Source organism: Oryzias melastigma, linkage group LG6 (genome assembly GCF_002922805.2).
Source record: "Oryzias melastigma strain HK-1 linkage group LG6, ASM292280v2, whole genome shotgun sequence".
NCBI lineage: Eukaryota > Metazoa > Chordata > Actinopteri > Beloniformes > Adrianichthyidae > Oryzias > Oryzias melastigma.
In genome coordinates, this window is record NC_050517.1 from 26,070,395 (window position 1) to 26,095,971 (window position 25,577).

General features: G+C 40.6%; 2 protein-coding genes across 3 annotated transcripts in view; both read left to right on the forward strand.

Moving 5' to 3' along the window:
• Positions 1–7,527, forward strand: part of edc4 (enhancer of mRNA decapping 4) — a 25,013-nt gene extending 17,486 nt beyond the window's left edge. The window contains exons 25-30 of one of the 2 annotated variants that reach the window (XM_024282145.1): positions 253–368; positions 445–610; positions 1,036–1,222; positions 1,694–1,913; positions 3,564–3,727; positions 6,204–7,527. In XM_024282145.1, coding sequence (XP_024137913.1) covers positions 253–368; positions 445–610; positions 1,036–1,222; positions 1,694–1,913; positions 3,564–3,727; positions 6,204–6,387 — 1,037 coding nt within the window. In that variant the 3' untranslated portion in view covers positions 6,388–7,527. The remainder of the gene's footprint in view (positions 1–252; positions 369–444; positions 611–1,035; positions 1,223–1,693; positions 1,914–3,563; positions 3,728–6,203) is intronic. The other variant, XM_024282146.1, reaches the window with a different exon arrangement.
• Positions 7,528–8,794: 1,267 nt separating this feature from the next.
• nrn1la (neuritin 1-like a) overlaps positions 8,795–25,577 on the forward strand; it is a 66,343-nt gene continuing 49,560 nt past the window's right edge. Inside the window, exon 1 of the mRNA XM_024280792.2 lies at positions 8,795–9,158. Coding sequence (XP_024136560.1) covers positions 9,101–9,158 — 58 coding nt within the window. The 5' untranslated portion in view covers positions 8,795–9,100. The remainder of the gene's footprint in view (positions 9,159–25,577) is intronic.

Here is a 25,577-nt window from a genome sequence, read left to right on the forward strand (position 1 = left end):
TATAACATGATAACATTTACAATGTGGGCGTGGCTGAAACAGAGATTTTTTTGTTGCTATTGAATGTAATGTCTCCAAAATATGTACATGTTTAAGAGTCAATCACATTCATGAAGCTGCTCTTTGATCAAAAATGGACTCTACTGCATAAAGTGAAGCTGAAGTTCATCTGTTATTGTGGAGCTGAAGCGAGGCGTTTGCGTCACTGCTGCTTAAGGAAGAGTCCTCCTGATCCGTCTCTTTTCCCTCCAGCGATTTCTAAGAGCCTGGATCCGGTGACGGGACAGCTGAACAACACGATCGCTGCTAAGCTGACGGCCGTGGATGCCACTTTGAGGGAGAACGTCAGCAAGATGGTCAAATCAAAGGTTGGTGTCTGAGCTCTTTTGTTCCTGGCTGTGTTGTGGCTGGCACTCAGATCTTCCTCCATGTTTTGTTTGCCAGAACACGACGGACGCGATCGGCCGAGCGGCAGCCGAGGCCATGCAGGGACCCATCCAAGCGGCCTACAAAGACACCTTCCAGAGCATCGTGCTGCCCGTGTTTGAGCGAGGCTGCCAGTCCATGTTTCAGCAGATCAACGACAGCTTCAAACAAGGAACTCAGGATTGTGAGTTAATTTAGGGCCAAAACAAACCAAGAGGAAGCTTCTCATTGGTCATTGTCTTTCTGTAAAGTTCAAAACATCAGGATGGATGCGTATTTGCAGTGTGGTTTAGTCCAAGAGCTCCCCAGTGCTTTGAATTATCCTCCCTTTGCATTTTGTGCTGGGAAATAAGTGCATGTTTGACTGCATTCAAAGGCTAGCTTTTGTAATGGGGCACAGATGAGTCATGAGATGTAAGTGGAGGAGTCTGTGTTTCCTCTGCAAAGAGATCAATCTGTAAGCAAAAACAAATGTCAGAGAATATGTATTTAAAGTGAAATTACTTTAATGATGTTTTTTCTAGGTTTTCGCAAATTTAGAATAAAGCAGCAGATCTGAAAGATGTGGAGTTCTCTAAAACTGTCCATTCTCCTCTTTCCTGCCTGCAGACATCCAGCAGCTGGACGCTCACATGAAGAGCAGAAAGCAGAGGGAGCAGGAGGCGCGGGACCCCGTGGTCGCTCAGCTCCAGCAGATGATGGACAACTTCCAGAGGAACACCGATCAGCTGGCCAGCAGCATCACCACTACGGTCCGGGCCGAGGTTCAGCACCAGATGCAGATGATGGTGGGAAAGTAAGTACGCGCCGCAGTCGTCCCTAGTTTAAACCGCCTTTAAACGTTTGTTTGTTGATGGTTTCCTCTGCTCTTCTACATGTGCTGCAAACTCGGTACAGAAGTAAATAAATCAAAGACATGTTTGCGATGATGTGACGTTTATTCTGTGTTATTGACTGTTTATTTGAGCATTAGACAAATGTTTGTCTCTTGAGACTGGACCGAAGAGAAAAACAAGCTAAATGCAATCCTGTGGCTAATGTAGCAACATGAATTCGATCCGGTCTCTTGTTCCCTTTGCAATTAATTTCTCATCCTCGGGAGTTTATGGATTGTAGGGGGCGGAGCGGACGCGATGTATGTGGCCAATTAAAACTTCAAAATCCTACAAAGGAAATGACAAGGAGGCTGAAGTTTTCGCTGAACTCCAGACCCCTCACTTCCCAGTTCCAGATGAAATGAAAGTGATGCGTCTCCTGTCCTCCCCAGTCTGCAGGAGTCCATTGTCAGCCACGTGCAGCGGATCGTCAAAGGCGAAGTCAGCCTGGCCATGAAGGAGCAGCAGGCGGTGGTCACCTCCAGCATCATGCAGGCCATGAGGTCGGCGGCCGGAACGCCCGTTCCCACAGCACACTTCGACTACCAGACACAGCAGGCCAACATCCTGCAGCTCCTGCAGCAGGGCCAGCTCAACCAGGCCTTCCAGCAGGTAAGACTCGCAGCGCTGTCAGGCGGCGCTCAAACCGTGGCGAGACCCAGCGGAGCTAAACGGCCCTGTGTCAACGTCGGATCAGTTTGTTAGTTTGTGAGCTCACATTATTTCGATTTTTTTTTTTCATTGTTGAACTAGTTTACAGTTACACTCACACTGACTGCTTATTTATCTAAATTAAAGGGTAAAACTATGAGTAGCTTTTAAAGTCAGTTTGTGGTTTGATAAGTTGAAATCATAATTGTTTTTTAGGCATTCCTCTTTGGTTCATGTCTTTCTGGTTGTAGTTCTACTGTTTGTGTAAACATGTCTCAATGCCCGGCTGTCATTTGGAGTTCCTCAGGGTTCTATGTTGGTCTCCTTTCTGCCCTACGTTCACATTTTCTCACAATCCTATTGGTAAAAATCTTAACCTGCTAGTACTACTATAGGAACAGTTTTGCATTAGGACCGTTTGATGAACCTAAAAATGGGACGCCTCTCTTTGGTTTGTTTTCACACTGCACCTTTGAGAGTGAACCGCACACTGAAATGAACCAAACGCCTCCTAACATAATACAGCTGTTTTTGTTTGGGGTGCTGTTTGCTGACACAAACTGCATGAAAAAGAACTTGGTGGTTTCATCTGTGCATTTGGCTGTAGGTTCATTTACAAATGAGCACAGATTCTCTTTCTCTGGACCAGAATTCACTTGCTTGGTCGGCACCAGAGTTCCTCTGTGTTTTAGAACTGGTCAGATGCTGTGGACTACCAGAGGAACCGAACCCGTGCAGACCAAAGAGTCTGAAAATGCATGAAAAGTGTTAACAGGAAGGACCGTATAGTTCAACACCTCAGACGCTAGATTTTTTTTTTTTAACTTGTCCTAGGAATATTTTTTAAAGTGAAGAGCAGGAAAAACCTCATCCTTCTGTTTTTTGGTTTTCAAAAAAGTCCTGAAATTGTTTAAAATGTTGTAGAATGTCTAGATTCACATGAACGACTAACATGACAGCAGTTCCAGTGTCTGTCATTATTTTACTTGTATTATGTTTTTTGGCTTAAAAATATCCAAACTTTATTTCTGTCAAAACGTGTATCAATTATTGATTATTCATTAAAAATGTATTTCTTGTTAAGTTATAAATAGGAAAAGAATTGAAAAATCCTTATCTAGAAACTTTTCTTAGAAAAGTTAATGGGAAAATGTTGCATTTTATTAAAGACAGTGACGATTCGTTTGCAGTTTTCTCAGTGCACACGTGCATCCTGGCTGCACATATTTTAGATGCATTTCAACAGGATTTTCCATCAGTTTTTGTCCCGCTCACATGTAAATAAGTGCAAATAACATCAGACTTTTTTAAAAAACTGTTTCTAGACGAGGCTCAAAAAATTCTTTGATTTGGTAACTTTTCTAACTTGTTCACACTTTGACAGGCGATTACTTTTTGGGTGTTTTGAGTCACTTTTGGTGAAATTTCTTTTTCTTTTGTCTTCGTTTTCTTTTTGTGTTTAATATTGTTTTTTATATTTTTAAATAGAATTTTTCATTTTTCTGGTCCGTAAATGTTTCTTCTTCTTCTCTTGCGGTGATAAATTCTTCCTCTGAGGAAAATTTTCGGAGTATTGATCAGAGACGGCTCTCTGTTCTTCTCCTCCTCCAGGCTCTGTCTGCCACCGACCTGAACCTGGTTCTGTTCGTGTGTGAGACCATCGACTCCCAGCAGGTGTTCGGTCAGCACCCCTGTCCGCTCAGCCAGCCCGTCCTGCTGTCTCTCATCCAGCAGCTTTCTTCCAACCTGGCCACCCGCACTGAGCTCAAAATCAGGTGAGGAACCTCCAGACCAGATATTTAACTATTTGTTTGCACATGAGTTCGGAAGAGCAGAACACGAGCACGATCACATGATGGAGCAAATCTGAAAAGGAAAATAATATATAAAACTTCAATGTAGGACAAAAAGAACATAAAGAAATAAAAGAATTCCTGATTGCGGAAGTATTGAAGGGCTCCTGCCTCTTCCTTGGTTTTGTTTCTCCTCATCAGACTCGTTCCTTCCTCCACAGTACAGCCGGATCATTACAGTCCAGGGCCTCCTTAAAAAAACAGCGGCGTGTCTGACAGCCGCCTGTCAGCACTTTTATTTTCTGCCTGCAGAGCTTTGAATAATGACCAGGAGGTGCCAATGGAGGGGGAAACCGCTCCTGTTATCCTGGAAAATTTACAATCGATGTGTTCGGTTAGAGTTTTGTCTCCTCATCACGCCTTTTATTCTCGGTTTTATGTCCGCTGTTCATTTCTTTGAGCTGAAGTGTCGAACCGACGGGGAGCGCTCATGATCCCCCGTCCTCCTCGTCTCCGTCGCTCCACAGCAGGTGGACTTTATTTTGACACTCTTTAGGAGTCCTGAAATGAAGAATCTGAATTATGAACGCCTCATTTTAATTACACAGGTGAAGTCATTGCTCCCGCCGGACGATAGAAATCAGGCAATAAGGCTCAGAATACTCCATCAAAGCGCTGATAACAAAAGATGAAGCCCTTCTTCCTGCACGTCTGATGTGGAGTTTGACACCACAGATCTGCCGTTGAGTGTGGGGGGGTCGTTGGACAGCAAAGCCCTGCGGCGCCTTCAGAGATCCACTTCAGAATAATGCGCAGACGGGGACCTCCAGCCGCTATTTAACCAGCTTTGAAGGACTTGAACTAAACGCAGATCATTTCCTGCTGTTCTGAACTCGCAGAAGAGCGCCGCTGTCCTGAGCTGTCGCATTAACAGCCTGGTTAACACCACTGCAGGGACTCAGCAGCCCGCTGATGTGTGAGCTGTGGTGGACTGGCAGGAAACCAGCATGTGATTGCAGCACCCCCTCCTGCATCCTCTGACCACCAGATGTCTGAGTGAAACTATTCATTTAGAGATTTTTTAATGAGTGATTCACAGCTATGAAATAATGTATCACCAGCAGGGGGTGATGTCCACTCAGTGTCGTCCCACATAAAAAGAGATAGTAAGCATGTTAATGTAAAATAATAAAATATATCATTAAATCAATAGAATAAATATTTTAATGGGAAAAAGGGATGTTGTTACCAAACTAGCAGCCTGGGAACACTTACTGAGAATAAACATAACGTCCTGATGCTGCAGGTCCTGCTCTGCTGGTAGAGAAGTGAATGGAGAGGAAGACTGCGGCTGCTAGCTGTGGTTTGTGCTTTTGGATAGTCCAGCAGAGCGCTTGATTCTGCAGGAAAAATGAAAAAATGTTTACGCCTTTTTCCCTTCAACACCTGACTCGACCAAGTTCAAATCTTCATAGAAAAATAAGTCCAGTGTTGTCAAATTAAAAAAAAAAAAAATTGGATCGCAATTTAAATTTGATGTAAATTTGCCAAAGTGAATGCATTGTACAGAACATGCAGTTTAAAAGAGATTGATTGTCATGATCTGCAGCCAATCAGGACACAGATCACTTAAAAGCAAACAAAATTTCACCCAAAATAATCTGAGACAGTGAAAGGTGAACTGCGATATTATGAGGGATCAGGGTATCATTAAAAAAAGAGTAAAAACATGTACAATTCAACTGTAAAAGTAATATATTACAAAACAAGCAAAATACATGTTTAGCTTATGATATCCGCCATAGTTGTCCACAGAGCGACTCTTTCCAGGAAGGCTCAGCAGAAGTTCTTGTCTGAATAGCTGTGATTAAAGTCCAGCAAACAGAGGATTTTTAATAAGTGTGTGAGCATGTTTATGCCTTTAGCTAACGAGTCCTGATGGATAAAACCACAAATGACACGCTCATCTGTGATCAGTTTGAAGAAGGTCAGGAGTTTGGAAGATCTGCAACCTGACTGAGTGGACACCTGACTCTAAGATCAGCAGCCAACCCATTTTATTCACATTTCCTCTGATCAAGACATTTCGAACTGCTGTTTATTTCATCATGTTGTCTTTTTGTGTTTGAAAACTCAATTAAAAGTGCATTAAACTGTAATTGCAACTTCGAGTCCCCATGTTGGATCACTGTGGAATAATATATATTTTAAAAAAGCTACAGATGTTTAGACGAGATGAGAAGACCAGGTCCAGTTGAGGTTTAACAGGAAAGTAATATAACTAAAAGATTAGTTATATTTGATAAGAAGTTCAGTTTCGGCTCTATAAGAGAAATATGAACTGATAGAGGAAAACAAAACGCATAACTTCACCACTTTTTTTGTTTTTTCCTCCTTTAAAACAGTTCAGTTCTGCCTTTTTTCTGCCTCTCCTGATCATTTTCTTTTTGCTCCTCAGCTACCTGGAGGATGCAGTGATGAATCTGGACCACAGCGACCCCCTGACCCGTGACCACATGGCCTCCGTGCTGGCACAGATCCGACCCAAGCTGATCGCATTTCTGCAGCAAGACCCCCAGAACCCGCTTTCCAAGAGGGCGCGGCGCCTGGTCATGATGCTGCAGGGCCTCGTCAGCCACTAGTCCCCCGCCGTCGGAGGAGCTCACCTCGTTCTTCACGTTTCTCTCCAGGAGTGTTCCAGAGCTCCGAAAACGCTCGTGTGAAAATAAAAAAACAGACTTGTTTTCTTTAAGTTTAAGGTCAGGTTTAAAGACACTCCTCATGCAAACGTTCCTGCAGTTCTGCTGCATCTACTGACCCCGCCCCTCAGAGAAAACCAAGCCCCGTCTCCAGATCTTTAAAAGCAAACTGCAGGCTCAAACATTTCTTTTTCTTTTTTTTTCCTGAAACATGCGGGATTATGCTGCTCTCTGTTTGGACTTTTTGAAATAATCCTGGCTACCAAAAAGTAGGAACTCTCAGTGCCATTTTCTGCTCACTGTGTCATTTTCTTAAACTATTTTTTTTCAAAGACTGCTGAAGAATCAGTTTCCTTTTCTGGGCTTCTCTTGAACAAATCCAAATTTCCAAACAACAAAAGAAGCAATCAAGTATTCATCAAAATGAGGATTCCCACCTTGCAGCCGTCCTTCCCTGATTTTCTCATTTTTATATAAGCATATATTCTTTGTAAGCCATGTATACTTGCTTTAAGTTGTCAACGTATCTTAATTAAAAATCAAATCGTCACTTTCCCTAATTTTACCAAGATTTACAGAAAGTTTGTGAACCTAATGTGCAGTTCCTTCTCCTGCGCTCCGGAGGGCAGCACTCTTGCTCTTTTTCTGTTCTACCTGTTCATGTATCACCTCTGTTTGTCCTGGAAAGTGTAAAAGTGTCCGCCTCACCCATCCTGGTTTCATGGCAGAACAGACGCTTCTGTGATTGTAAAAATAAAAGTTCTGTTCATTTGAACTGTGTGTTTAGCAGCTGTGGGAGTAGAAAGTGCCTTACCGTGTTTTCACCGTTTCCACGCATTAGGCCCAGGAGAAGCTGGACGTTCAGTTGACAAACGTTTCGGGCAGAGACACTGTTCCAGAAAGAGAAGAAGAAATCTTTGACTGCTAGCAGTTTGCAGACTGGGATTATTGGGAGTTCATGTGAATGTTTTAGTTATTTTTCTCTCTTTATATCATGTTAGTTCCCCTCTGCTCGGGTTGTTCTGTTGTACCTTTTAAAGTTTATTTTACTCTCAACATTTTGGAATAAAACCTAAAAAACTATTCCATTTGACTTCAATTTTTTTTTATATCTGGGATTTTCCCACACAACTATTTAAAGGTATCCAAATACTTAAAAAAATGAAATGTGAGAAAAGAATAGTGATTCCAGGTAAACTTTGAGACAAAAAACAGATTAATCCTGCTTTAGGATTGGTCGGTGGATGTCACATGGGGTTAAAATATGACGCAAGATCTGGCAGTCTGCTAACAAAAATCTGCTTACAAAATCTTAAACACAAGGAAAGAAAACATTTTTTAAGATTAAATTATAAATCCAGTCATCAATTTCATTGTTAATAGCTAAAACAACTGAAAAACCCAAATTTTAAGACCAACTGTAAGGAAAATTGTGTTTATGTGTTTTGTGGAATTTTTCAAATAATAGAAAAATTTTGGTTGAAAAAATGATTTTCTGAATATTTCTTTGTTGAGAATCGGGAGCAGAAAAATACAGTTTGAAAAAAAGAAGATATGTTATGTAGAAAATACATTGGGAGAGCAACAATCTCCCTCCTCCACTCCATTCATGCAAACAAAAAGATCCATGAATGTCTTTGCTTTCTTTGTCTGTAAGCTGGAATCTGTCTCAAACTAACTGTATCTCTGGATGACTCCAACTATTTTTGTTGCACCACAACATTCACAGGTTGTGCAAAAGACCACAGGAGGAAAAAGAAGTCAAGATGGCAGCAAAAAAGCTCACAAATACGCAAATTCTGGGGCTCCAACGGTGTTTGTCGTTTCTTTAAAATAATGACCATCAACCTTGTAAAGCCTAGCTGGATGGCTACTGTTTAAAAATATTCATAAAGAAGGGGTTGAGGTGTGAGGGGCTGTGAGCTAGCAGGAAAGCATTCCTCAGTTATGAGTGATGGGAAGTGGGGCGGGCTTGCCTTGGGCCATCAGTCCCTCCCACAACTCAGGGGCAAAGTACTTCTGCTGAAACTTTATATGTTCTAAAAATAAAAAAAAAACTACATCTTTTTGGTTTGTTTACTCCATAGGATGTCACATTACTTGATTATATATATATATATATATTTTAAAGTTGTGTTATTTAAATCAATTATTAGGCCAGGACTCATTGGGGTGGGCTTTAGGGGCCCAGAATTTATGAAGGACCACGGAAACCTTCAAAACGTCCCTGCTTCCCTCATGCAGGAGAGTCTTTCGGACATTTTATTTTCAGATTTCAGGCTTGTGTCGATCAACTTTCTTCTTCTTCTTTTTACTTCTAAAACATTCCAAGAAGTTGATAAAACAAATCTGAATAAATGTTCCTCTGGTTTCTCCAGAAGCAGAACGGTCCGGCGGATGCAGCATCCTCCCATCAGTCTGAGCTCATCTGGGACTCCGCTGTAGACCTTCCTCCTCCTCCTCCTCCTCCTCCTGCTCGCACGCGGACGCGCCCTCCCCTTCAGCGGAGCGCAGGAGCGTGGATGCTCTCACAGTGGAGTCCCGCGCTGCATCACGGACGGGGAGCCCCGCGTTGGACCGCCCTTTTTCCCTCTTCCGAGAGCAGAACTTTGGAATTCCGAGTCGGACCCGCAGCTCCCGAGTCGTCCGGGTCGGGATGGCGTCTCTGGTGAACTCCGCGTGCCTCCTCTTCTTGCCTGTTGCTCTGCTTCTCAGTGAGTACACCGACAGTGATGCTGCCAAACTTGGTTTGGCGGGGGTGGGGGGGTTGGTGGCGCGCGGCGGCAGGATGCTGCATGCGGGCTGCCTGACAGTTGTTGATGCAGATCCAGATGTTCTGGGACGTCCAGCTGCGCGCGCGCGCAGCGTCCAGGAGGATGTGGGTTTCTGTCTGCAGCTCAGATGCTTGAAGGCTGGGACTTTTCCTGCGTTTGCGCAGTTTGGTGACTTATAAACTCAAGCAAAATTTTAAGCATTTGTAAGAAAAATAATTTTATTACATATTCTGCTCTGAAAGGTCAGTTTAAACTCAAAAAAGTAAAAAAAAAATAAAAAAAAACACAAATGAAATTATATGTCAGAAGAGTCACTCTTCTGACATATAATGTCAATTAAAATTGGATAGAGCTTAGTCTAACTGGGCGTGGCCACTCTATCAGAACGGCCACGCCCCTCAGACTAAGCTCCGCCCAATTTTCCATAATTTTCCCAACAGTCGGGAATTGAAAGTCCATTGTGTTTCAGTTTTCTTTCAACAGTTTTAATTTGTTTTAGGGTAAAAAATGACATTGGGACTTAGCCTACTAATTATATAAAATTCAGAATTAGAATTCTTGTAGGTTAAAGCTCAAAATCCAGTTTTTATTTACTTTTATTCTACATCTAGAACCACGTGGAAATACATTTTGGAAACAAAAATTGGTCCCTATCTAAAAAAACAATTGAAAAAAATGGTACAGACTGCTCAAGGATGAGTTTGAATGTGGGAATTTGGTTTTGGTTTAGTGTGGTTCTGAAATCAGGTACGTTAATTCTGGGTTCGCCTTTTCCTACTCTTCAGTGCTTTCAGAGTGTGAGTCCACTTATTTTGAGAAGTTGATGATAACATTAACTATTGATTGTATAATAGATGGACAGTATGGTCACATGACCCCTGTGACAGTATTTTTGACACACAGATACATTTAAATCATTCTTTTAAGCCACGTTCACACTGGGCATGTGTGGCACCATCAACTTTTTGATCACACTTTTAGCATATATATACTAGCATGTGTAATCATAGTTAGAAGCGGTTTGGTGCAAAATGTTGGAGTGGTGCGAATCTCATGAATCTTGCTCCAGACAACTCTATTCCAATAAATAAAAGACTTTGTGTTATGAAATTCTAGCTGCACACAAACCGCATTTATTAATTTCTCCTTCATGATCAATTCTCAAACAGTACCACTTCTGTGTTTTAAAAAGGACGCCGTCTATGTGACGACCAAAGTCGGTCAAAGTTCAACTGGTTTAACGTTCAGGGTATGTTCTGTATGTGGAGCCTGCAAAACAAACTTAAAAGTTTGTGTTTTTTAGGAGTTTTTCCTTACTGGGAAGAGGGGTCTAAGGGCAGGGATAACCAGTTTTATTTGGACTTTTTAGCTTAGCAACCAGATATTTCTGAGCTCAAAGTGAACGTAGCATCAGGCCTAAATATTAACTGTAAATGTGCATTCACACTGGACATTGACTTTCAATGTTAAGTTGATCTACAGAAGCAATCTGAGGTCTTGTAGTGCAATTTCAGCATCTGGCGTGGCACAGGAAAATGGTTGTCGCAGCACGTCAACCAATCAGGGACTCAGCTTTGGGTACGTGAGGTTCAGTGACTAGAGTAGGAAAAGTAACTCAATTTGGCCGCTCAATGTGAGGATTTTTGTCCTGAACTTCCATCAATTTTATTAACCAGCTGGGACAGCGGGGTTTTAGTTATATGAAAGCTGCTTGTTGGCACTCACAAGTGCAGTGTGAAACTGTGTGGATCTATTCTTAATAAAAGATAGAACTTAAATTCCCAATCAAAGAGTTTTTCAAAAACTAAAAGAAACTAAAGGAACTCAGAAAACGTGTTTAGGAATGATTCCTCGAAGCATTTTATTTCATTTGACAGGCCCAAACATTTGATCTTTTTATCTTCTAAAGCAACTTTGCATCTATTATTCAACCGCTCACACACACCTGCTTCATTTCTGACTTCCACTCATCACTTCCACTGATCGTCATGGCGCTGGAGGTGTAAAGAGTCAGATGGGGGGGCGGTCCCCGGGGGAGAGCTCCACAGAGGGATAAAAAGAGGTTAAAAAATTCCCGCAGATGGAGATAAAAGATGAATGAATCACATCTGTCCCCCTCCTCTGAGCAGCAGACTCTCTGGAGACTTCTCTGTGTCCCGCATACGAATCTGACCACCAAACGGCGCCGCTGTCACCCCCCCCCCACCACCACCACCTCTGTGTGCTGCTAGTTTTAATGTGAAGCTTCTGCTTTGTTTGTTTGCTGCTTCAGTCAACAAATTTATAAAAAAAAAATTCAAAAAGAAGCAGAAAGGTTACAATGAAATAAAACTGCAGATTTGGAGATGTGTGTTTAAAAGTAGTAAAAATCCTTTTGTTTTCTGCACTTTTTGAAAAGGTGCTTCTTTATTGTATTTCCTCCCTTTCATTTAGCTAAAGTTTGTTCAGTTTGTCCTTGAAATTTTGGAGCTCTTGAGAGGTTAATAATATTTTTGATAAAAAGCTCTTTGGAACAACAGGAGATCAAGTCCTTCAACCAAATTGAGTTATTTCCAAAAAAATCTGACAAAAAAAGCTTTTTTTCCCTCCATGCGATGATTAAAGCCACTTTGGTTAAGTCGAGGGAACCCTGACTCCTCCAACCTTTTTGTAGACCTTCACACTGCACAGAAAGTTTTCTGAATGAAGTCTTTTAAGGATTTTCACCAAAAAAAAATCTAAAAAGAAAAGCTATTTTTTGTAAATTCCTCAAACTATTTATCTTGTGTTAACATTTACCTTTGGAAGAAACAGGAACATGGAGGATGATGCTTTAATTAGCCAGCAGAGGGTGTTGAAAGCTAGAACTCTCTGATTCCTTAAAATGTTGTGGTTTTTTTTGGTCAGTGGTTGTTTGAGATGAGGTCATCTAAAGCTTTAACTGAAAGTATTTGAGTTTGAAAGATGTCGTGACTGCAGTCCATAAATACTTGGTTTCGAGAGAGATTCAGTCACTATTTAGACGCTCTATGTTACTTCTGTTGGGTTATCAGCCAGAATAGTACCTACAGTGAGCAAAAAAAGATGAGAGATGTCTGATTTTCATCCCAGAGACGAGGAGAAGCAGATTGTAAAAAAAAAAGAAGCCAGGAAGTCACATTTTAAAATAATTTATTTGTCTAATAAAGCAGAAAAAAACTGTTATTTCTTCTTTAAGAAGCTATTCTATCCTCCACTCATTACCTGTATGAATGTCACCTGTTTGAACAGCTTCTCTGCATTAAAGACACATGCTCACACCCTAAACAGTCAGACTGTTACCTCTAGTCTACACTATGAATAAGACCAAAGAGCTGTCAAAGGACACCAAACAAGCAAGCGGGCAGGTTGTAGAGAAAAGAACTCTTGGAGCATTTATTAGAAAATGGAAGAAATCCAGATCACTGATGATCTCTATGGTCAATGAAAGATCTCACCTGCAGGGGTACAAATGACTGAGAGTGATTCAATTCATGTGCAGGCCCATTTAAGTCTGCCAAAGATGATCTAAATCAGAGCTGCTTATTCCTGGTCCTGCATGGAGATCTACCACCCTGACTGTTGTCCAGATCTCCAAGCTCTGCTAGCTGCTGATTAGCTCCATCAGATGTCTCCACATTCTGACTGAATGAATACACCTGGTCCAGGTAATCAGCAGCAAGCAATGCAGGAGAGATCTGGAATGAGCAGCTCTGATCTAAGTGATCCAGAGGAGGATAGGACCAGTAGGAGAACGTGGTCACGGGCTGTAATGGCAGGTGTACAAGTTGCATCGCAAAGACAGTGTTTCCAGGGATGACTGTTATGGAATTCTGGTGAGTAAAATGAAATTGTTATTTTTTAATATCTTGGGGTGTAACGATTTAATTCATAGTCAATCTTGGTTCATTTTGGACAATCCGATTGGATTTACTGACCTAAAATCGATCTAGGATGGGGGCGGAACTACGTGGGGGTCAAAGGGGGAAGCTACCCCCTGAATAAAAGCTTTTCCCCACAATTGCCCCCCTAATTTTTGTGTCAATATTAGTCTCATTTTCAACAAAAGACTGAGAAATCATTAATACAAGCTTCTTTAAGCATTGCAAAAGTGACAAAATCCATATTTTTTAATGAAATAAAAACAAAAATATTAATAAAACAGTTTGAAATCGTAATAATTTTTTTGTAACGTCCTTCCACTCTGCTGTTCACATTTACCACCCTTCCAAAGTCTCCTGCCCCCCCAATGTAAAAGGCTCTGTTTGATTTGATTCGTCTCAGACAGATTGATCTGAATGGATCAAAGGAACAGAAATCAATTTATTGTTACATCCCTGACAGTTATGCCCGAGTTAAGTCCCGAGCTAAGTTAAATGACAAACAGATGATCGTAAAGACTGATGTGTTTCATGGTACAGCGAGACGCTTTTCTCCTTTACAATCTGCTGGAATGACGTTGATCGTGTTAACGATTGAAAAGTTACAGGATGTTGAAGATTTTGTGTTTAAGCGTCACTGGCAATGCCTAAGGTGATAATGGGTTAACCCTGGTAGAGTTCCCCTCGGCAAACATTTAGAGAGCAAGAAAAAAACAACAGTCCATGGAACAGTTGCACAAAAGAGTGCAACTAATAAAAAAGTTGTCAATAGGTGGACGTGGTGTAGTACGGCAGTGAAGATGCTTGTCCATGTACGGCAGTCTAAGGACCAGTTGAATTTCTTTTCCAGTTGCTATTTTTTTTTTTAAAGTCGAGGCTGATTTCAAGCATCACCACTCCAAACAAGCTTCTGTTGCAGCTGTGTGATGTTTGGAGGTGGTTTGATCTGCTCTCGAGGGTGAAGGAAGAAAACAAACCAGTGAAGATGTGGAATTTCTCCACATTCCAAGATATACAGTATATGCTCACATCCTTGTGTTAAATATAGTTTACCTTTACACAGTTTGATTGGTATCCTTTTGGCTTTTAAAGATCCACTCTGATCATCTTTTGATCTGCTGTAAATGCATTTTGCAGTGTTTATTTATTTGTTTTTTTTATTAGGGTGATGCTGTTTTCAGACTAAAAACTTGTGGCGTTTTCTAAGACATAGCTTCTGCAGAGCAGCAGTAGTAGCAGTATGCTGTGGATATGGGTACGGCCTGGTGCGAGATTTACACCCTCTCCCTCAGATTTTCAAGGGCCAGCGAGAGCTCACCGGACACCGCCGGAACCGCGACGTCCCTCTGTCGGGGCGAACCCATTCCAGGGCCCCCTCCCCTTCACAAAGAAAGGAAAACTCTCCCCGGGGCTCCCACCGGCTTCTCCGGGTTCGTTTGCGTTACCACACTGGACGCCTTGCGGCGCCTTTCTCTGCCACTCCAGGTTCGGGGATCTGAACCCGACTCTCTTTCGATCGGCTGGGGTCGACAGAGGCCATCGCCTTGAATATTTGCTACTACCACCAAAATCTGCACCCACGTCGGCTCCACCCAGGCTCGCGCCCCAGGCTTCCGCGGTGGCCCTTCTACTCGTCACATCCTAGACTTCGAGGCTCCTGTTGCCGGCGACGGCCGGGCATGGCATCAAAAGTGGCCCACTAGGCGGCTCGCATTCGATACTCTAAGCCAGCGAGTCACCCATTTAGAGTTTGAGAATAGGTTGAGATCGTTTCGGCCCCAAGGCCTCCAATCATTCGGTTTACCAGATAAAACTGTGAGACTTCAAGTCTTCGGAGGGAACCAGCTACTAGATGGTTCGATTAGTCTTTCGCCCCTATGACCAGATCGGACGACCGATTTGCACGTCAGGATAGTTTCCTCTGGCTTCAGCCTGTCCAGACATAGTTCACCATCTTTCGGGTCCTATCGCACACGCTCAGGCTCCACCTCCCCAGACGCCCAGGACCGAGGTCGCCCCGGAATCCCACCTCAGCCGGCACACGCTGGCCCTCATTTTCACTGTGCCACGGGGTTTTGTTCGGCACCCTCTGACTCGTGCACGGGTTAGACTCCTTGGTCCATGTTTGTCTATTTGTCTGCAAGTGGATCCATCAGAAAGGAGCAGAGCAGGGAGCTTGTGGTCCATTGGATTTTCTGTCACAAATTAGCTCTTTTTCAAAAATGTTTTTTTTCCTGATTTACAACAATTCGAATAAAGAAACTTCAGAAATGTAATGATAATCTTAATTTTCTTTATATAGGTCCTGCATCATTAGAAAAAAGGTTCAAGAACTCATTAAAATACCAAAAATATGATTTTCATTGGAGTGGGTCTTTAAATGGTTTTGCTCTTATCCTTCCTTCAGCAGAATTTTAAAAATGTTTGACCTCTTTCAATAAAACCAGGTGTTGAAATTATGTTTTTAGCCACGTCTGCAGGTCTCCTCTTAATCACAAGTGTCCAGATAGTTAAATTAAAATGATGTTCTGTTGGGTTTATAACTGTTGTTTCCAGATGACTCTCCCTTCACTTACTCCTTGAGTTCTCTCTGCGAACACTTTATTTTTTAATCTTTCAGTGAGATGCAGATTCCTCATTAAAACGGGTTAAAAGTCTCCTTAAAAAGCGCCTGCCTGCTTCCCTCCTTCCCTGCGTTTCCGTCCTCAGCCCGGGCTTCTCTGCAGTCGTTTTTATCTTGTAATTTCAAGCTTGTTTCCTCTCTCATCTCTGCCCCTCTCCTCCTTTCATCATCTCCTCCTCATCAGCCTCCTTCCGTCCCTTTTCATCAGGAATTCACAAATATTGATAAAGAACAAGAATTTTGCCTTAAATCAAACGGAGAAACTTTTATCTTCCTGAAGTTTTTTAATGTGAAGACCTGGACGAGTCTTCCGGTGTGTTGGAGTTTCTCCTGGCTGGCTTGTCCATTTTCAAGTTTGCCAGACTAACTTCAAAAGCAAAACTAAAATAAATGTTAGTCTTCAGATCTGATAAATAAAAGCAGAACAAAGTGAGAGCAATCAGGCCGAACACCAGAACAGAAAACAGTTTTTCCAGCTGGCTTCAAGAAAGTGAAGAGGAACGGAGCAGCCGTCCTTCACCAACGCTGTGAAGCGCATCAGCGCTTCAGTTTCATGTCACATTCGCTGCACCTCAGAAGAGAGCGACAGAACTTACAGTGAGACAGTTTTGAAGATTTGCATGTACAGTGTGCCAATGGGGGAAAAAGGTAGAAAATAACAAAAGACTAGAATCTTAAGGAGGAAAAAGTGAGGAGTCCGTCTTTAGGTTGAGAGCTGTGTATTCATTCCCACAAAGACCAGCTGGTCTTTAACTCAGAGCACCCTTATTTTAAAGGGGATATACAAAACAAAATCAACTTTTTGAGCTTTTAAGTGTGTTATAATTCCAAAGTGGTATTTTGATCCATTCATGCATCTCTGAGCATTCGTCTAAAACCTGCTCTCTGATCAATGACTGGGTCATCACATTCATTTGGATGATTGTGGAGGAACAGCCCCTTCTAGGAAGAGTGCCAGCACCGCCCCCAGGCTAACACACACACATAGTCTCTCTGAGAAGCTAGCAATGATCGGCGAAATGCTTTCGTTTTATATGCACATCCATCTTTACAAAAGTTTGGATGTTGTTTGTGTTGCTAAAGCGCAGACACGCTGCTGAGGCCGGCTCTAGGCTGAGGTCATAAAATGGGTGGCACCCACAAGGAAAAGGCGGATCCTCAGAGATTGAAGCGTTTAACTTGCGGTATAGGAAAAGGATTTTGAGAGAAATAACTCATATTTCATTAAAAAATTGTTCTTTAGTGTGCCGTAGGTAATATATTATTAAACGGATATTGTTTACTTTGAAAGGCTTAAGAATGGCATGATATAGGCCCTTTAAAGTGAACCAGAGCTCATTTCCCCTGATAGTCCAGAAACAAATTTTCAGTCTGAATACACACAAGCAGATCCTGGTCCAGGACCAGTAACCGCTCTTTTATCCATCTTTCGAGGTGGTCTTTGTTTGTTTCCAATCGAGCTGAGCTCCGGTTGGCTTTAAGTTTCCTCAGTCTCAATAGACTCTGTGCTAGGGGGGGAAGGACTGAACCAAAATGGCCACCGTAGCCGGCAAGCAAAGAGCCGTGGACAACAACCAAGAATAGCTACATTTCCATTAACTATTAAATTGTGCAAATTAGATTTGTGATAATAAATTTGCTTAATGGAAACACCAACATTTTGAAAAAGACGTGCATTTATCAAACTATTGAAATGACATATTTCTCAAAACTGCAATGGAAACACTTTTCAAATTAAATAAGTCATGTGCGGCGCCTTGAGCACTGCGCAGTGGGCACCACACGATGTCCCACAGCATCACACAGCTCAAGAGTTGAGCATGTCATGCAGAATGGTTGGATCTTCAGCTCCTCTGTAAAATCTCCAACCACCATTTCCCCAAATCTCTTCATCTGTAGCCGCTCCCACATAGCTTGCAGCTCCATGACCTTAATTAGACGCCGACGTCTCCTTTGATAGATGTTGATGAGCGCTGGTGCTGCCTTCATCCATGTTTTGAATGACTTATCGCGTGAGTTGGTTTGTGTTTATTTGCATAATTACGATTTATTGGAAAGAGTATAATTACAAAATTGTGTTATTTTACATTTCTTTTTGTCATGGAAACAGCTAAACATGTAGAAGTTCATTGTTAGAAAAGTGTGTAAGTGTGTAAAAGTGTGTCACTATCTCAGTCGGTGCCGTTTTGTCTCCAGAATGGAGTCAATGCAGGTTCAGGTGAATCCCAGATCTCTACAAAGACTGAACTTCTGGAGCTTTTGGCCTAATGTAATTTTCATCCTTTTCTCCCTGTGAAGGAAAACAGCATCCTCATTATTATTTTGGTGGAAGAAGGGGGCAAAGGCTCACACAACCCCTCAGGCAAAGATGCCTCATGACCACACCAGCATTCACAACTTATGCTATTTCAGACAGCAGTGAAGGAAGCTCCGGTTCAGTGTCCACTGTCAAAGTTTGAATAAGTCAAGTGAAGCTGAAGGCTGCTCTGTTGTGTCTCTTTGCATCTGAATTTGAGAGAAGTGAAGATTTCCTGGCAGGTTAATTGGATTCAGGATGAAGAGAAGAACGACTCAATCCTGGTCTTCAACATCTACTCCATGACCCGTCCTGTCTCTCCCTTTCTACTGGGATTCCAGGTTCTGATTAAACGATTTGACTAAATCCAGGTAACTAGCAGCAAACTCAATCAGAGATGGTTGGAAGCAGGCGATAGATCTCGAGGATCTGGATTGAACTGATCTTGAGATCAGGATTGGATTGCTGTGGGGATTTCAATGATTCTTGTCAAACGATTGATTGTTTTTTTTTTTTAATTCTCTTCATAAAAAGTGCTTCAGTGGACAACTCGGTGCACTAAACCATCAAGCACTTCTGCAATAAGAGAACATTTCCAGACACAAACACATGTAAATGCTTAGATATTAAACACTTATTCAAAATTCTTTAGTTTAAACTGTTTTGACATAATTTGTAAAAAAAAATTAACCTTTTTCCTGCCACTCTGTGTAAGAGTCACTGCTGCTCCATCAGATCGCAGCTTGTTCTTTGATATTAATTCATAAAGCATTTGTTTTACCTGACACTGAGAATCATATTTTAAACTAGACCTCAAAGACTTCTTTGATTTTTGCCTTTGAATGCCCAGAAAGAGCAGGATGAGGACCACCACAGCCACTGTGGAGGTCATGGAAGCTGGAGGCACTTATTGGATGTATTGTTTAGTGGCTGACATTCACTCCAGTGAAGAAGTTCAGCCAATGTTTTCTTAACTACATCCTCAACAAAAAGATGACATGAAAATCCCAACAACTTAGCCCAGCACCAACCTGCTCAGATGAACCGGTTTATTAGCCAATCACTTAATAAGCAAGTCGTTCATGAGCTATGTGATTAATGCTCTGTTTGTTTGCAACTCATTTGTGATTTTTGAATCACTTCTGTAATTTTAATATGATATGTGCGCCGTATACACTATGTAAAACTTAAACATCAATGGTACATGTCTGAAAAGTGCATTACATTTCAAGCAAATGGGAGAGTTTCAGAATTCATTTTTGTGGAAAACTCTTTAGCACAGAAAGAAGTTTTTGTATAAAAATCACTTTCTGGGATTTTGTAACATAATTGTCTCCATTAATGGTTCTTATTAATATGTTATAATGTTTTTTCTATCAAATATCTGGTGATGTCGCTCACTTGAAGCTGACATGCTGCTTTTTGTGGACCTGTTGCCATGGTGATGCATTTAACCTGAGCTCCACTGATGATGGCTTTCTCTGCATTATGTGATAAACTCAGATTTATGTTAGTCAGATTAGCCTTAAAGAAACTAAAACCACAATGTGTTTTTGGTTGATAATCTGTGAGCTCAGGCTTTGATTACCTCTATCTTTAAAAGTTATCTCGTCCAATCAGAACACATGGAGTTTTTAGGAAAATAAAATGTAAAAAAAAGAAATAAATAAGAATAAAGACATAAAATTATGACAAACAAGTCAAAATTTCACAAGAATAAAGTTGAACAATTGTGGGAAAAAAGGATCAATTTACAATAGTAAAGTTGTACATTTATGGATCAAAAAGTTGTAATTTTAAAATGAAAGAGTTGTGTTTTTTTGACAAAAAAAAATGTTACGTTTAGCTTTTAAAATGTTTCAACAAGACAATCAAACATCCCCTGTGTCATTTATGTTGCAGACAATCAGATCGACAGGAATCTCACTGAATCTTATTAACTTTTCTTTCAAAATTTATTTATTTTCATGAAATTATAACTTTATTAAAAAAAAACCTCTGCATCTTTTTCTTGTTAAATATCAACTTGAATCATAAGTTTACAGTTTTGTCAAAGTCAAATTTGACGTTTTTCTTCTCATCATTTCATGACTTTATACTTCTATATTTATATATTGTAAGTTATATTTTAATACACTGAGCTACAAAGATTTAACAAAGAATATGAGAGATTTTTCCTTGCTGCTAGGATGATAAAATAAAAAGCTGCTTCCTTTCAAAAGAAATGGCTGATCCCACGACCACATGATTCATCCTCTTGGTACCTCCTAAACATACGTGATCGTCCTTGACCTGCTGCAGCTTTTCTTTTTTGTCCAGGTCTCTTTTGTTTCACTGTTTGCTTATTAAAAATAGAATGTGTATTTTCTCCCCTTTTCAGTTATTTAGTGTTTGGTTTCTTTGCTGTCTTGGTTTGAAGTCGATAGATGAGAGGATGGATGTAAGTGTTCTTTGTCAGTCAGGCTTTGTTTTCACTTCAGGAAATGTTCTGCTCTCCGGTTTTCTTCTCTCCTCGTGATCACACCGGGTTTCAGTTTTCAATTAAGTCCGCTGCTTTGTGTTAGTTAATCATCCTCAGTAAATGGAAGTCCACAGTTTGCAGCTCCTCTCATCTTTACCCTTTTGTCACATCATATTTCAGTTTTATTTATTTTTTTATTTTATGCTCGTGCTGATTTAGGCTATTTATGATTTTTAGCTCCTGCTCACAAGCTCCACTTTGGGTTTGCATCATCTCAACTCACGAATCAGCCGTTATGAGGGTCCGATCAGTGCAAGAGGATCAGAAAACGGTCGTGATTCAGGAGCTTTTTGGTGTTTGGACTTTAGTAAATCTCTCTAAGCTAAACCCATCAGTGGATACACAGAATCATGCATTTTAGCATAGGTGGATTGGATTTTCATCAATTTTTTAGTAGTTTTAGAGTTTTTTTTGTGTCTTTTTTGAGGTTTGCTGCAACTTACTGTGTTTAGTGTGAGACTCCACCGACATTGTCGCCCTGAAACTGTGGAACATTGTACCTCCGCTAAGGAGAACAGTCTGAACTTCTGAGGTTTTTGATGCTCTTTTGTTTAAATCTTATCATACTCCAATCCTTACAACTACATTTAACTATACTTTTACTTCAGATATAGTTTTTCTTCTTCATGTTTGATTTTAAAGTTATTTTTTAAAATTATTTTATATACATTATAATTGTGTTAAAAAGCAGTTAAAAAGTCAAAAGTGTAAAAATTTCTTCAGGGCATGTTTTAAATGATGTTCACATTAAACAATGAAACTTTACAGCGCTGCTTTTCTACCAGAACTTTGTTAAGATAAATTAAACAAACGTTGTGACACACACTAAGTATAAAGGTGGCGGCGAAGCATAACTGGACTGTCCTTTACTCCCGCATGAATATTCACAGCCACACACGAGAGCAGCTTAAAGCCCTGCAACAGTGTGGGTGCACATTTCCAGTGTATAAAGGAGTCAGCCGTCCTCTACTGAATCACTTTCATTAAGTCAAGATGAGTTTACTCACCTTCAAACTGATTTTAGAACATTTTTTTCCAGGATTTATAAAAACTGTGTTTTATAAATGTACACTTTTCTCCCACACCTAACTAAGTTTGCATTTTAGCTCAGGTCTGATGGGGCTGAAACCCTGAGGCCGTTACACAAACGGACCAATGAGCATTTGGGGACAAACAAAAGTATAGATAACCCTATACGTTTTTTATATGATCAGTGTTTATGTTTGAGAGTTGATTAAAAGATAAAAAATAAAATTCAGTTTTGCAACCTTGCTGTTTTATTAAATTTTTTATGCAATCCATTTTTAAAACACAATCAATGAAAACTCCCAGCCTGTCTTTTAATGTTGCTGGAACATCTCATAAAGCAGGAACTTATTACTCTGGAAATGTTGCAGCAGGTGCTGCCCTGAGCCCCTCCCACATGCCCAGCACAGGGCAGTAAATGCTAAACGGTGGAGCGGTCCTTTTGCTGCAGCTTCTCCCAGCTGCAGGCAGAACAGAAGACGTCTGCGTCCAGATTCATTAAAAACACACTCCAATCATATGTTGAACTATTTTAAAAGCATTCTCTGTTGTGTTTTAATTATGATTATGCCGTTTTTAGCCAAAAAAAAAAAAAAACTGTCATTTTCTAGGACATGATGTCTTCAGAGTAGCAGGAGTTCAATAGCGGCAGGAGCTTTGATCGTGGGCGGGACTGTTAGCATGGAGTAAGCCCCCCTCTGCTTCCCATTATCCACTATCTGCAGCCCCAAGCTTAACAATACAGTTACAACAAAAATGGCAAGCAATATTAGCTGAACAGTTTTAAGTCAAATACCAGTTTGGAAGAGTAAAATGAAGACGTATATTAAGATCTAGTCATATACAAGTGGATAAATGAGAGTAAAGTGGAGCAGTGAGATCACAGCTTGCCGATTGTAGCCTCTACGTCACTGCTGCAAGCTTTTTCCAATGGCATTTCTTGGTTTATTTCTAATTTACAATTTATAAAAAGAAAATTTCAGAAATGCAATTTCTAGCGTAATTTTCTTTATAATTGTTCCGCCATCATGTAAAACATGACAAACATGCTAAAAAAAAGTTTTTTTAAGAATGGTCTTTAAGCTTTAGGACTGTTGCGTGACAAAATATGAACTAAATTGGGATTTGGAAATGGTTCCATTCAATCAATCAAAGTAAGAATAATGTATAAACAGGGCAATAAACAGCTTTATATCCAGGCAATCCTATATAACATAGGATAATTAGGCATAAAATTGATTGGAAAATACTCATATGTTCATTAACAAAGTAATTAATTTATTACTTTTAAGCATAAATTGACGTATTAGCTCTATTGTATGTAGAACATGACACAATGAAACTATTAGGATTACCACTAGAAGATCAATAGATTGTTTGCGAGTGAGTGGGAGGAAGCAGGCTTATATAATCCCACCCCAGCTGAGTTTAAATCTTAAAGAGTGAAAAACAAACTCAAAAACCACTGCAAAACCATGAAACCACTCCAAACAAAGCTAAACTTGACACATCTTGAATTATTGAAAGTGATCTTTGACTAAAAACCGTGATTATTATTACCACTTTGCTGAAACTAAAACACTTGACACCATTGAAAATGAAATTCTAGTGTGATCTTTTTTCCAAATGGCTCCAAGAATAGACCTGAAATGACCCACCGAGATACACAAAAATAAACTACACATGAGTGAAAAATCTAAAAACTAATAAACTCTAAACAAATTCTTACAAAAACTTAAGAAAACTGCTGCTACTTCCTTCCTGGCTGCTCCCTTTAGGGGTTGCCATGGCAAATCCTTTATCAAATACATCCTCCTCACTCAATCCCCTGCATCGTTCTTCACAGCATCTATGAAGCTCCTCTTTGGTCCTCCTCTAGCAGGCTGGAACAGGTGGAGGGAGGATTCAGGTGTGATCCGCGACAAAAAGTGTCAGAAAGAATGAAAGGAAAGGTGTAGCTGTTGGTTTGGAGACGGATGCAGAGATGAAGATGTTGAGGCTCTCTTTGGGAGTGACCAGGATGGATGTTTGGAGAGAAATGCAGATTGAGATGCGTGAGAGGAAGGACAGTTGGTGAAAGGATTGGAGCTACCAGGAAAGAGGAGGTTTATTATAAAGTAATTTTGTGCCGCGGATGAGAGTTTGTCTGAATAAATGTACACAAGCTGAATATGTGAGGAGACTGGAGCATTAATAAAAGATGCGCATGCCTCTGTGGATGAACATATATGCAGGGTTGCAGCATCCCTGGTGTACCTGCGTGCATGTGTGTGTTTGCATGAATGCCCATGTGTCTGTTTGATGAGGAGGACGGTGAGGTGAGGTGGACGGAGTCCAGGTGTGTCTGCAGAGCTTCCGCCTTTGAGGCTCTGAGTCCAGGAGAAAAAGAAGCAACTGCGGACTCCTTCAGAAATTATACATGGGTGGAGGGGAAGCGAATAGAAAGCCAATAAGAGAAGAGGAAGACTAAAGCCTCTTCCTGCTTAACCCTTTAACACCTGAGGTGTTGTCGGTGACGCTTAAACACAAATTTGTTAACTTACTGTAATGTTTTTATGGTTAACACCCGGGGTCCCCAAACTGCGCCCCTTGGGCCGGATTATCCGCCTCCACATTTTGTCCGGCCCCCCCACACACTATCAGAAGTGCAGAGAGAACCACATAGAACGTGACTTTTTATTCCAGCCTTCAGCAGTCTGAACTATGACGGGAGAGGAAAGAGTATTTATTGGTTTTTATAGTGATTCACTTTTTCTTTATTTCTTTATTATTATTATTTTTCTTCTGTACGTTTTTTAAACATCACTATCTCTTCAGCCATTTAGCTCATTCAACTTTTAAAATATTCAGCTCTTTTATGCTACCTTTTTCTGACTGTTTTGGCAATTACTAAGGTTTTCTTGGCTATTTTGGGGTTTAGCTAATGTTTTAGCCACATGCTAGCTGTTTTGGCTAATTTAGGCTTTTTCTCTGTTTTTTTAGGCTGTTTTTGGGTTTAGCTAATATTTTAGCTTTATGCTAGCAATTTTGGCTAAATTATACTTTTTTACCAGTGTTCTAGGCTAATTTGGCATTTAGCATTTATTTCAGCTACATGCTAGCTATTTTGGCTAATTTAGAATTTTTTTTCCTTTTTTAGGCTTATTTAGCATTTTTGACTAATATTTTAGCTAGCTATTAACCTCAGTGTTTTCAGCTTTTAGCTTCAACCATTTCCGCTATCAACTTCAGTGATTTTAGCTTCAGTGTTTTAGTTATCAATTTCAGAATCTTCAGCTATCAGCACTAGCATCTTCAGAGGCCACATTCAGCTTACAGCATTCACACTAGCATTATCGCAGGTAATGCTATATATCTAGTTTTTAAAATGAGGATTACAGAAATTAATTATTTAAAATTTGAATTTGTGTGACTTTCTGGAAATCCGTAAATATTTATGTTTAGGCTGTGGTTGTTACACTTTTTTGTTAGTCAACAAACCAACCCTGGCCCCACATCAGACAAGAAAACAATTATATGGCCCTCACAAGAAAAAGTTCGGGGACCCCTGGGGACACAATCAACATAATTCCAGTAGATTATGTAAATCTACTGGAATGATGTTGATCGTTAAAGGGTTAAGTTGGATTTACCCACACGAACGTGTAAAAATTCAGAACTTTTCACCTGTAACTCTTTGGTATTCCATCTTTCTTTGATAGTCGCAGTACAAAAATGCAGTAGAACATTCAAGTCTACTTTAATTTATACTTCTCCTTTTTAGCATCTGAAATCCCCCTCTGAAGCAGCACAGGCTGTTCTCGCTGAATGCTTTTCTCTCATTTTCTTGTGACGTTCAGTTGATTGCTCTTACTGTAGATTCACACAAGCGTTTGAAAAGCCTCGCTGCTTCAACGCTGACTTTTAAATCAGGTCCGAGCGTCTGAACTGAACTGATTTTAGAAGTTTTGGAAGCAAACAAAAGTGGAGAAAAGTTTTCAAGCCTTTAATATGAACAGATTTGATCAAATCTGCA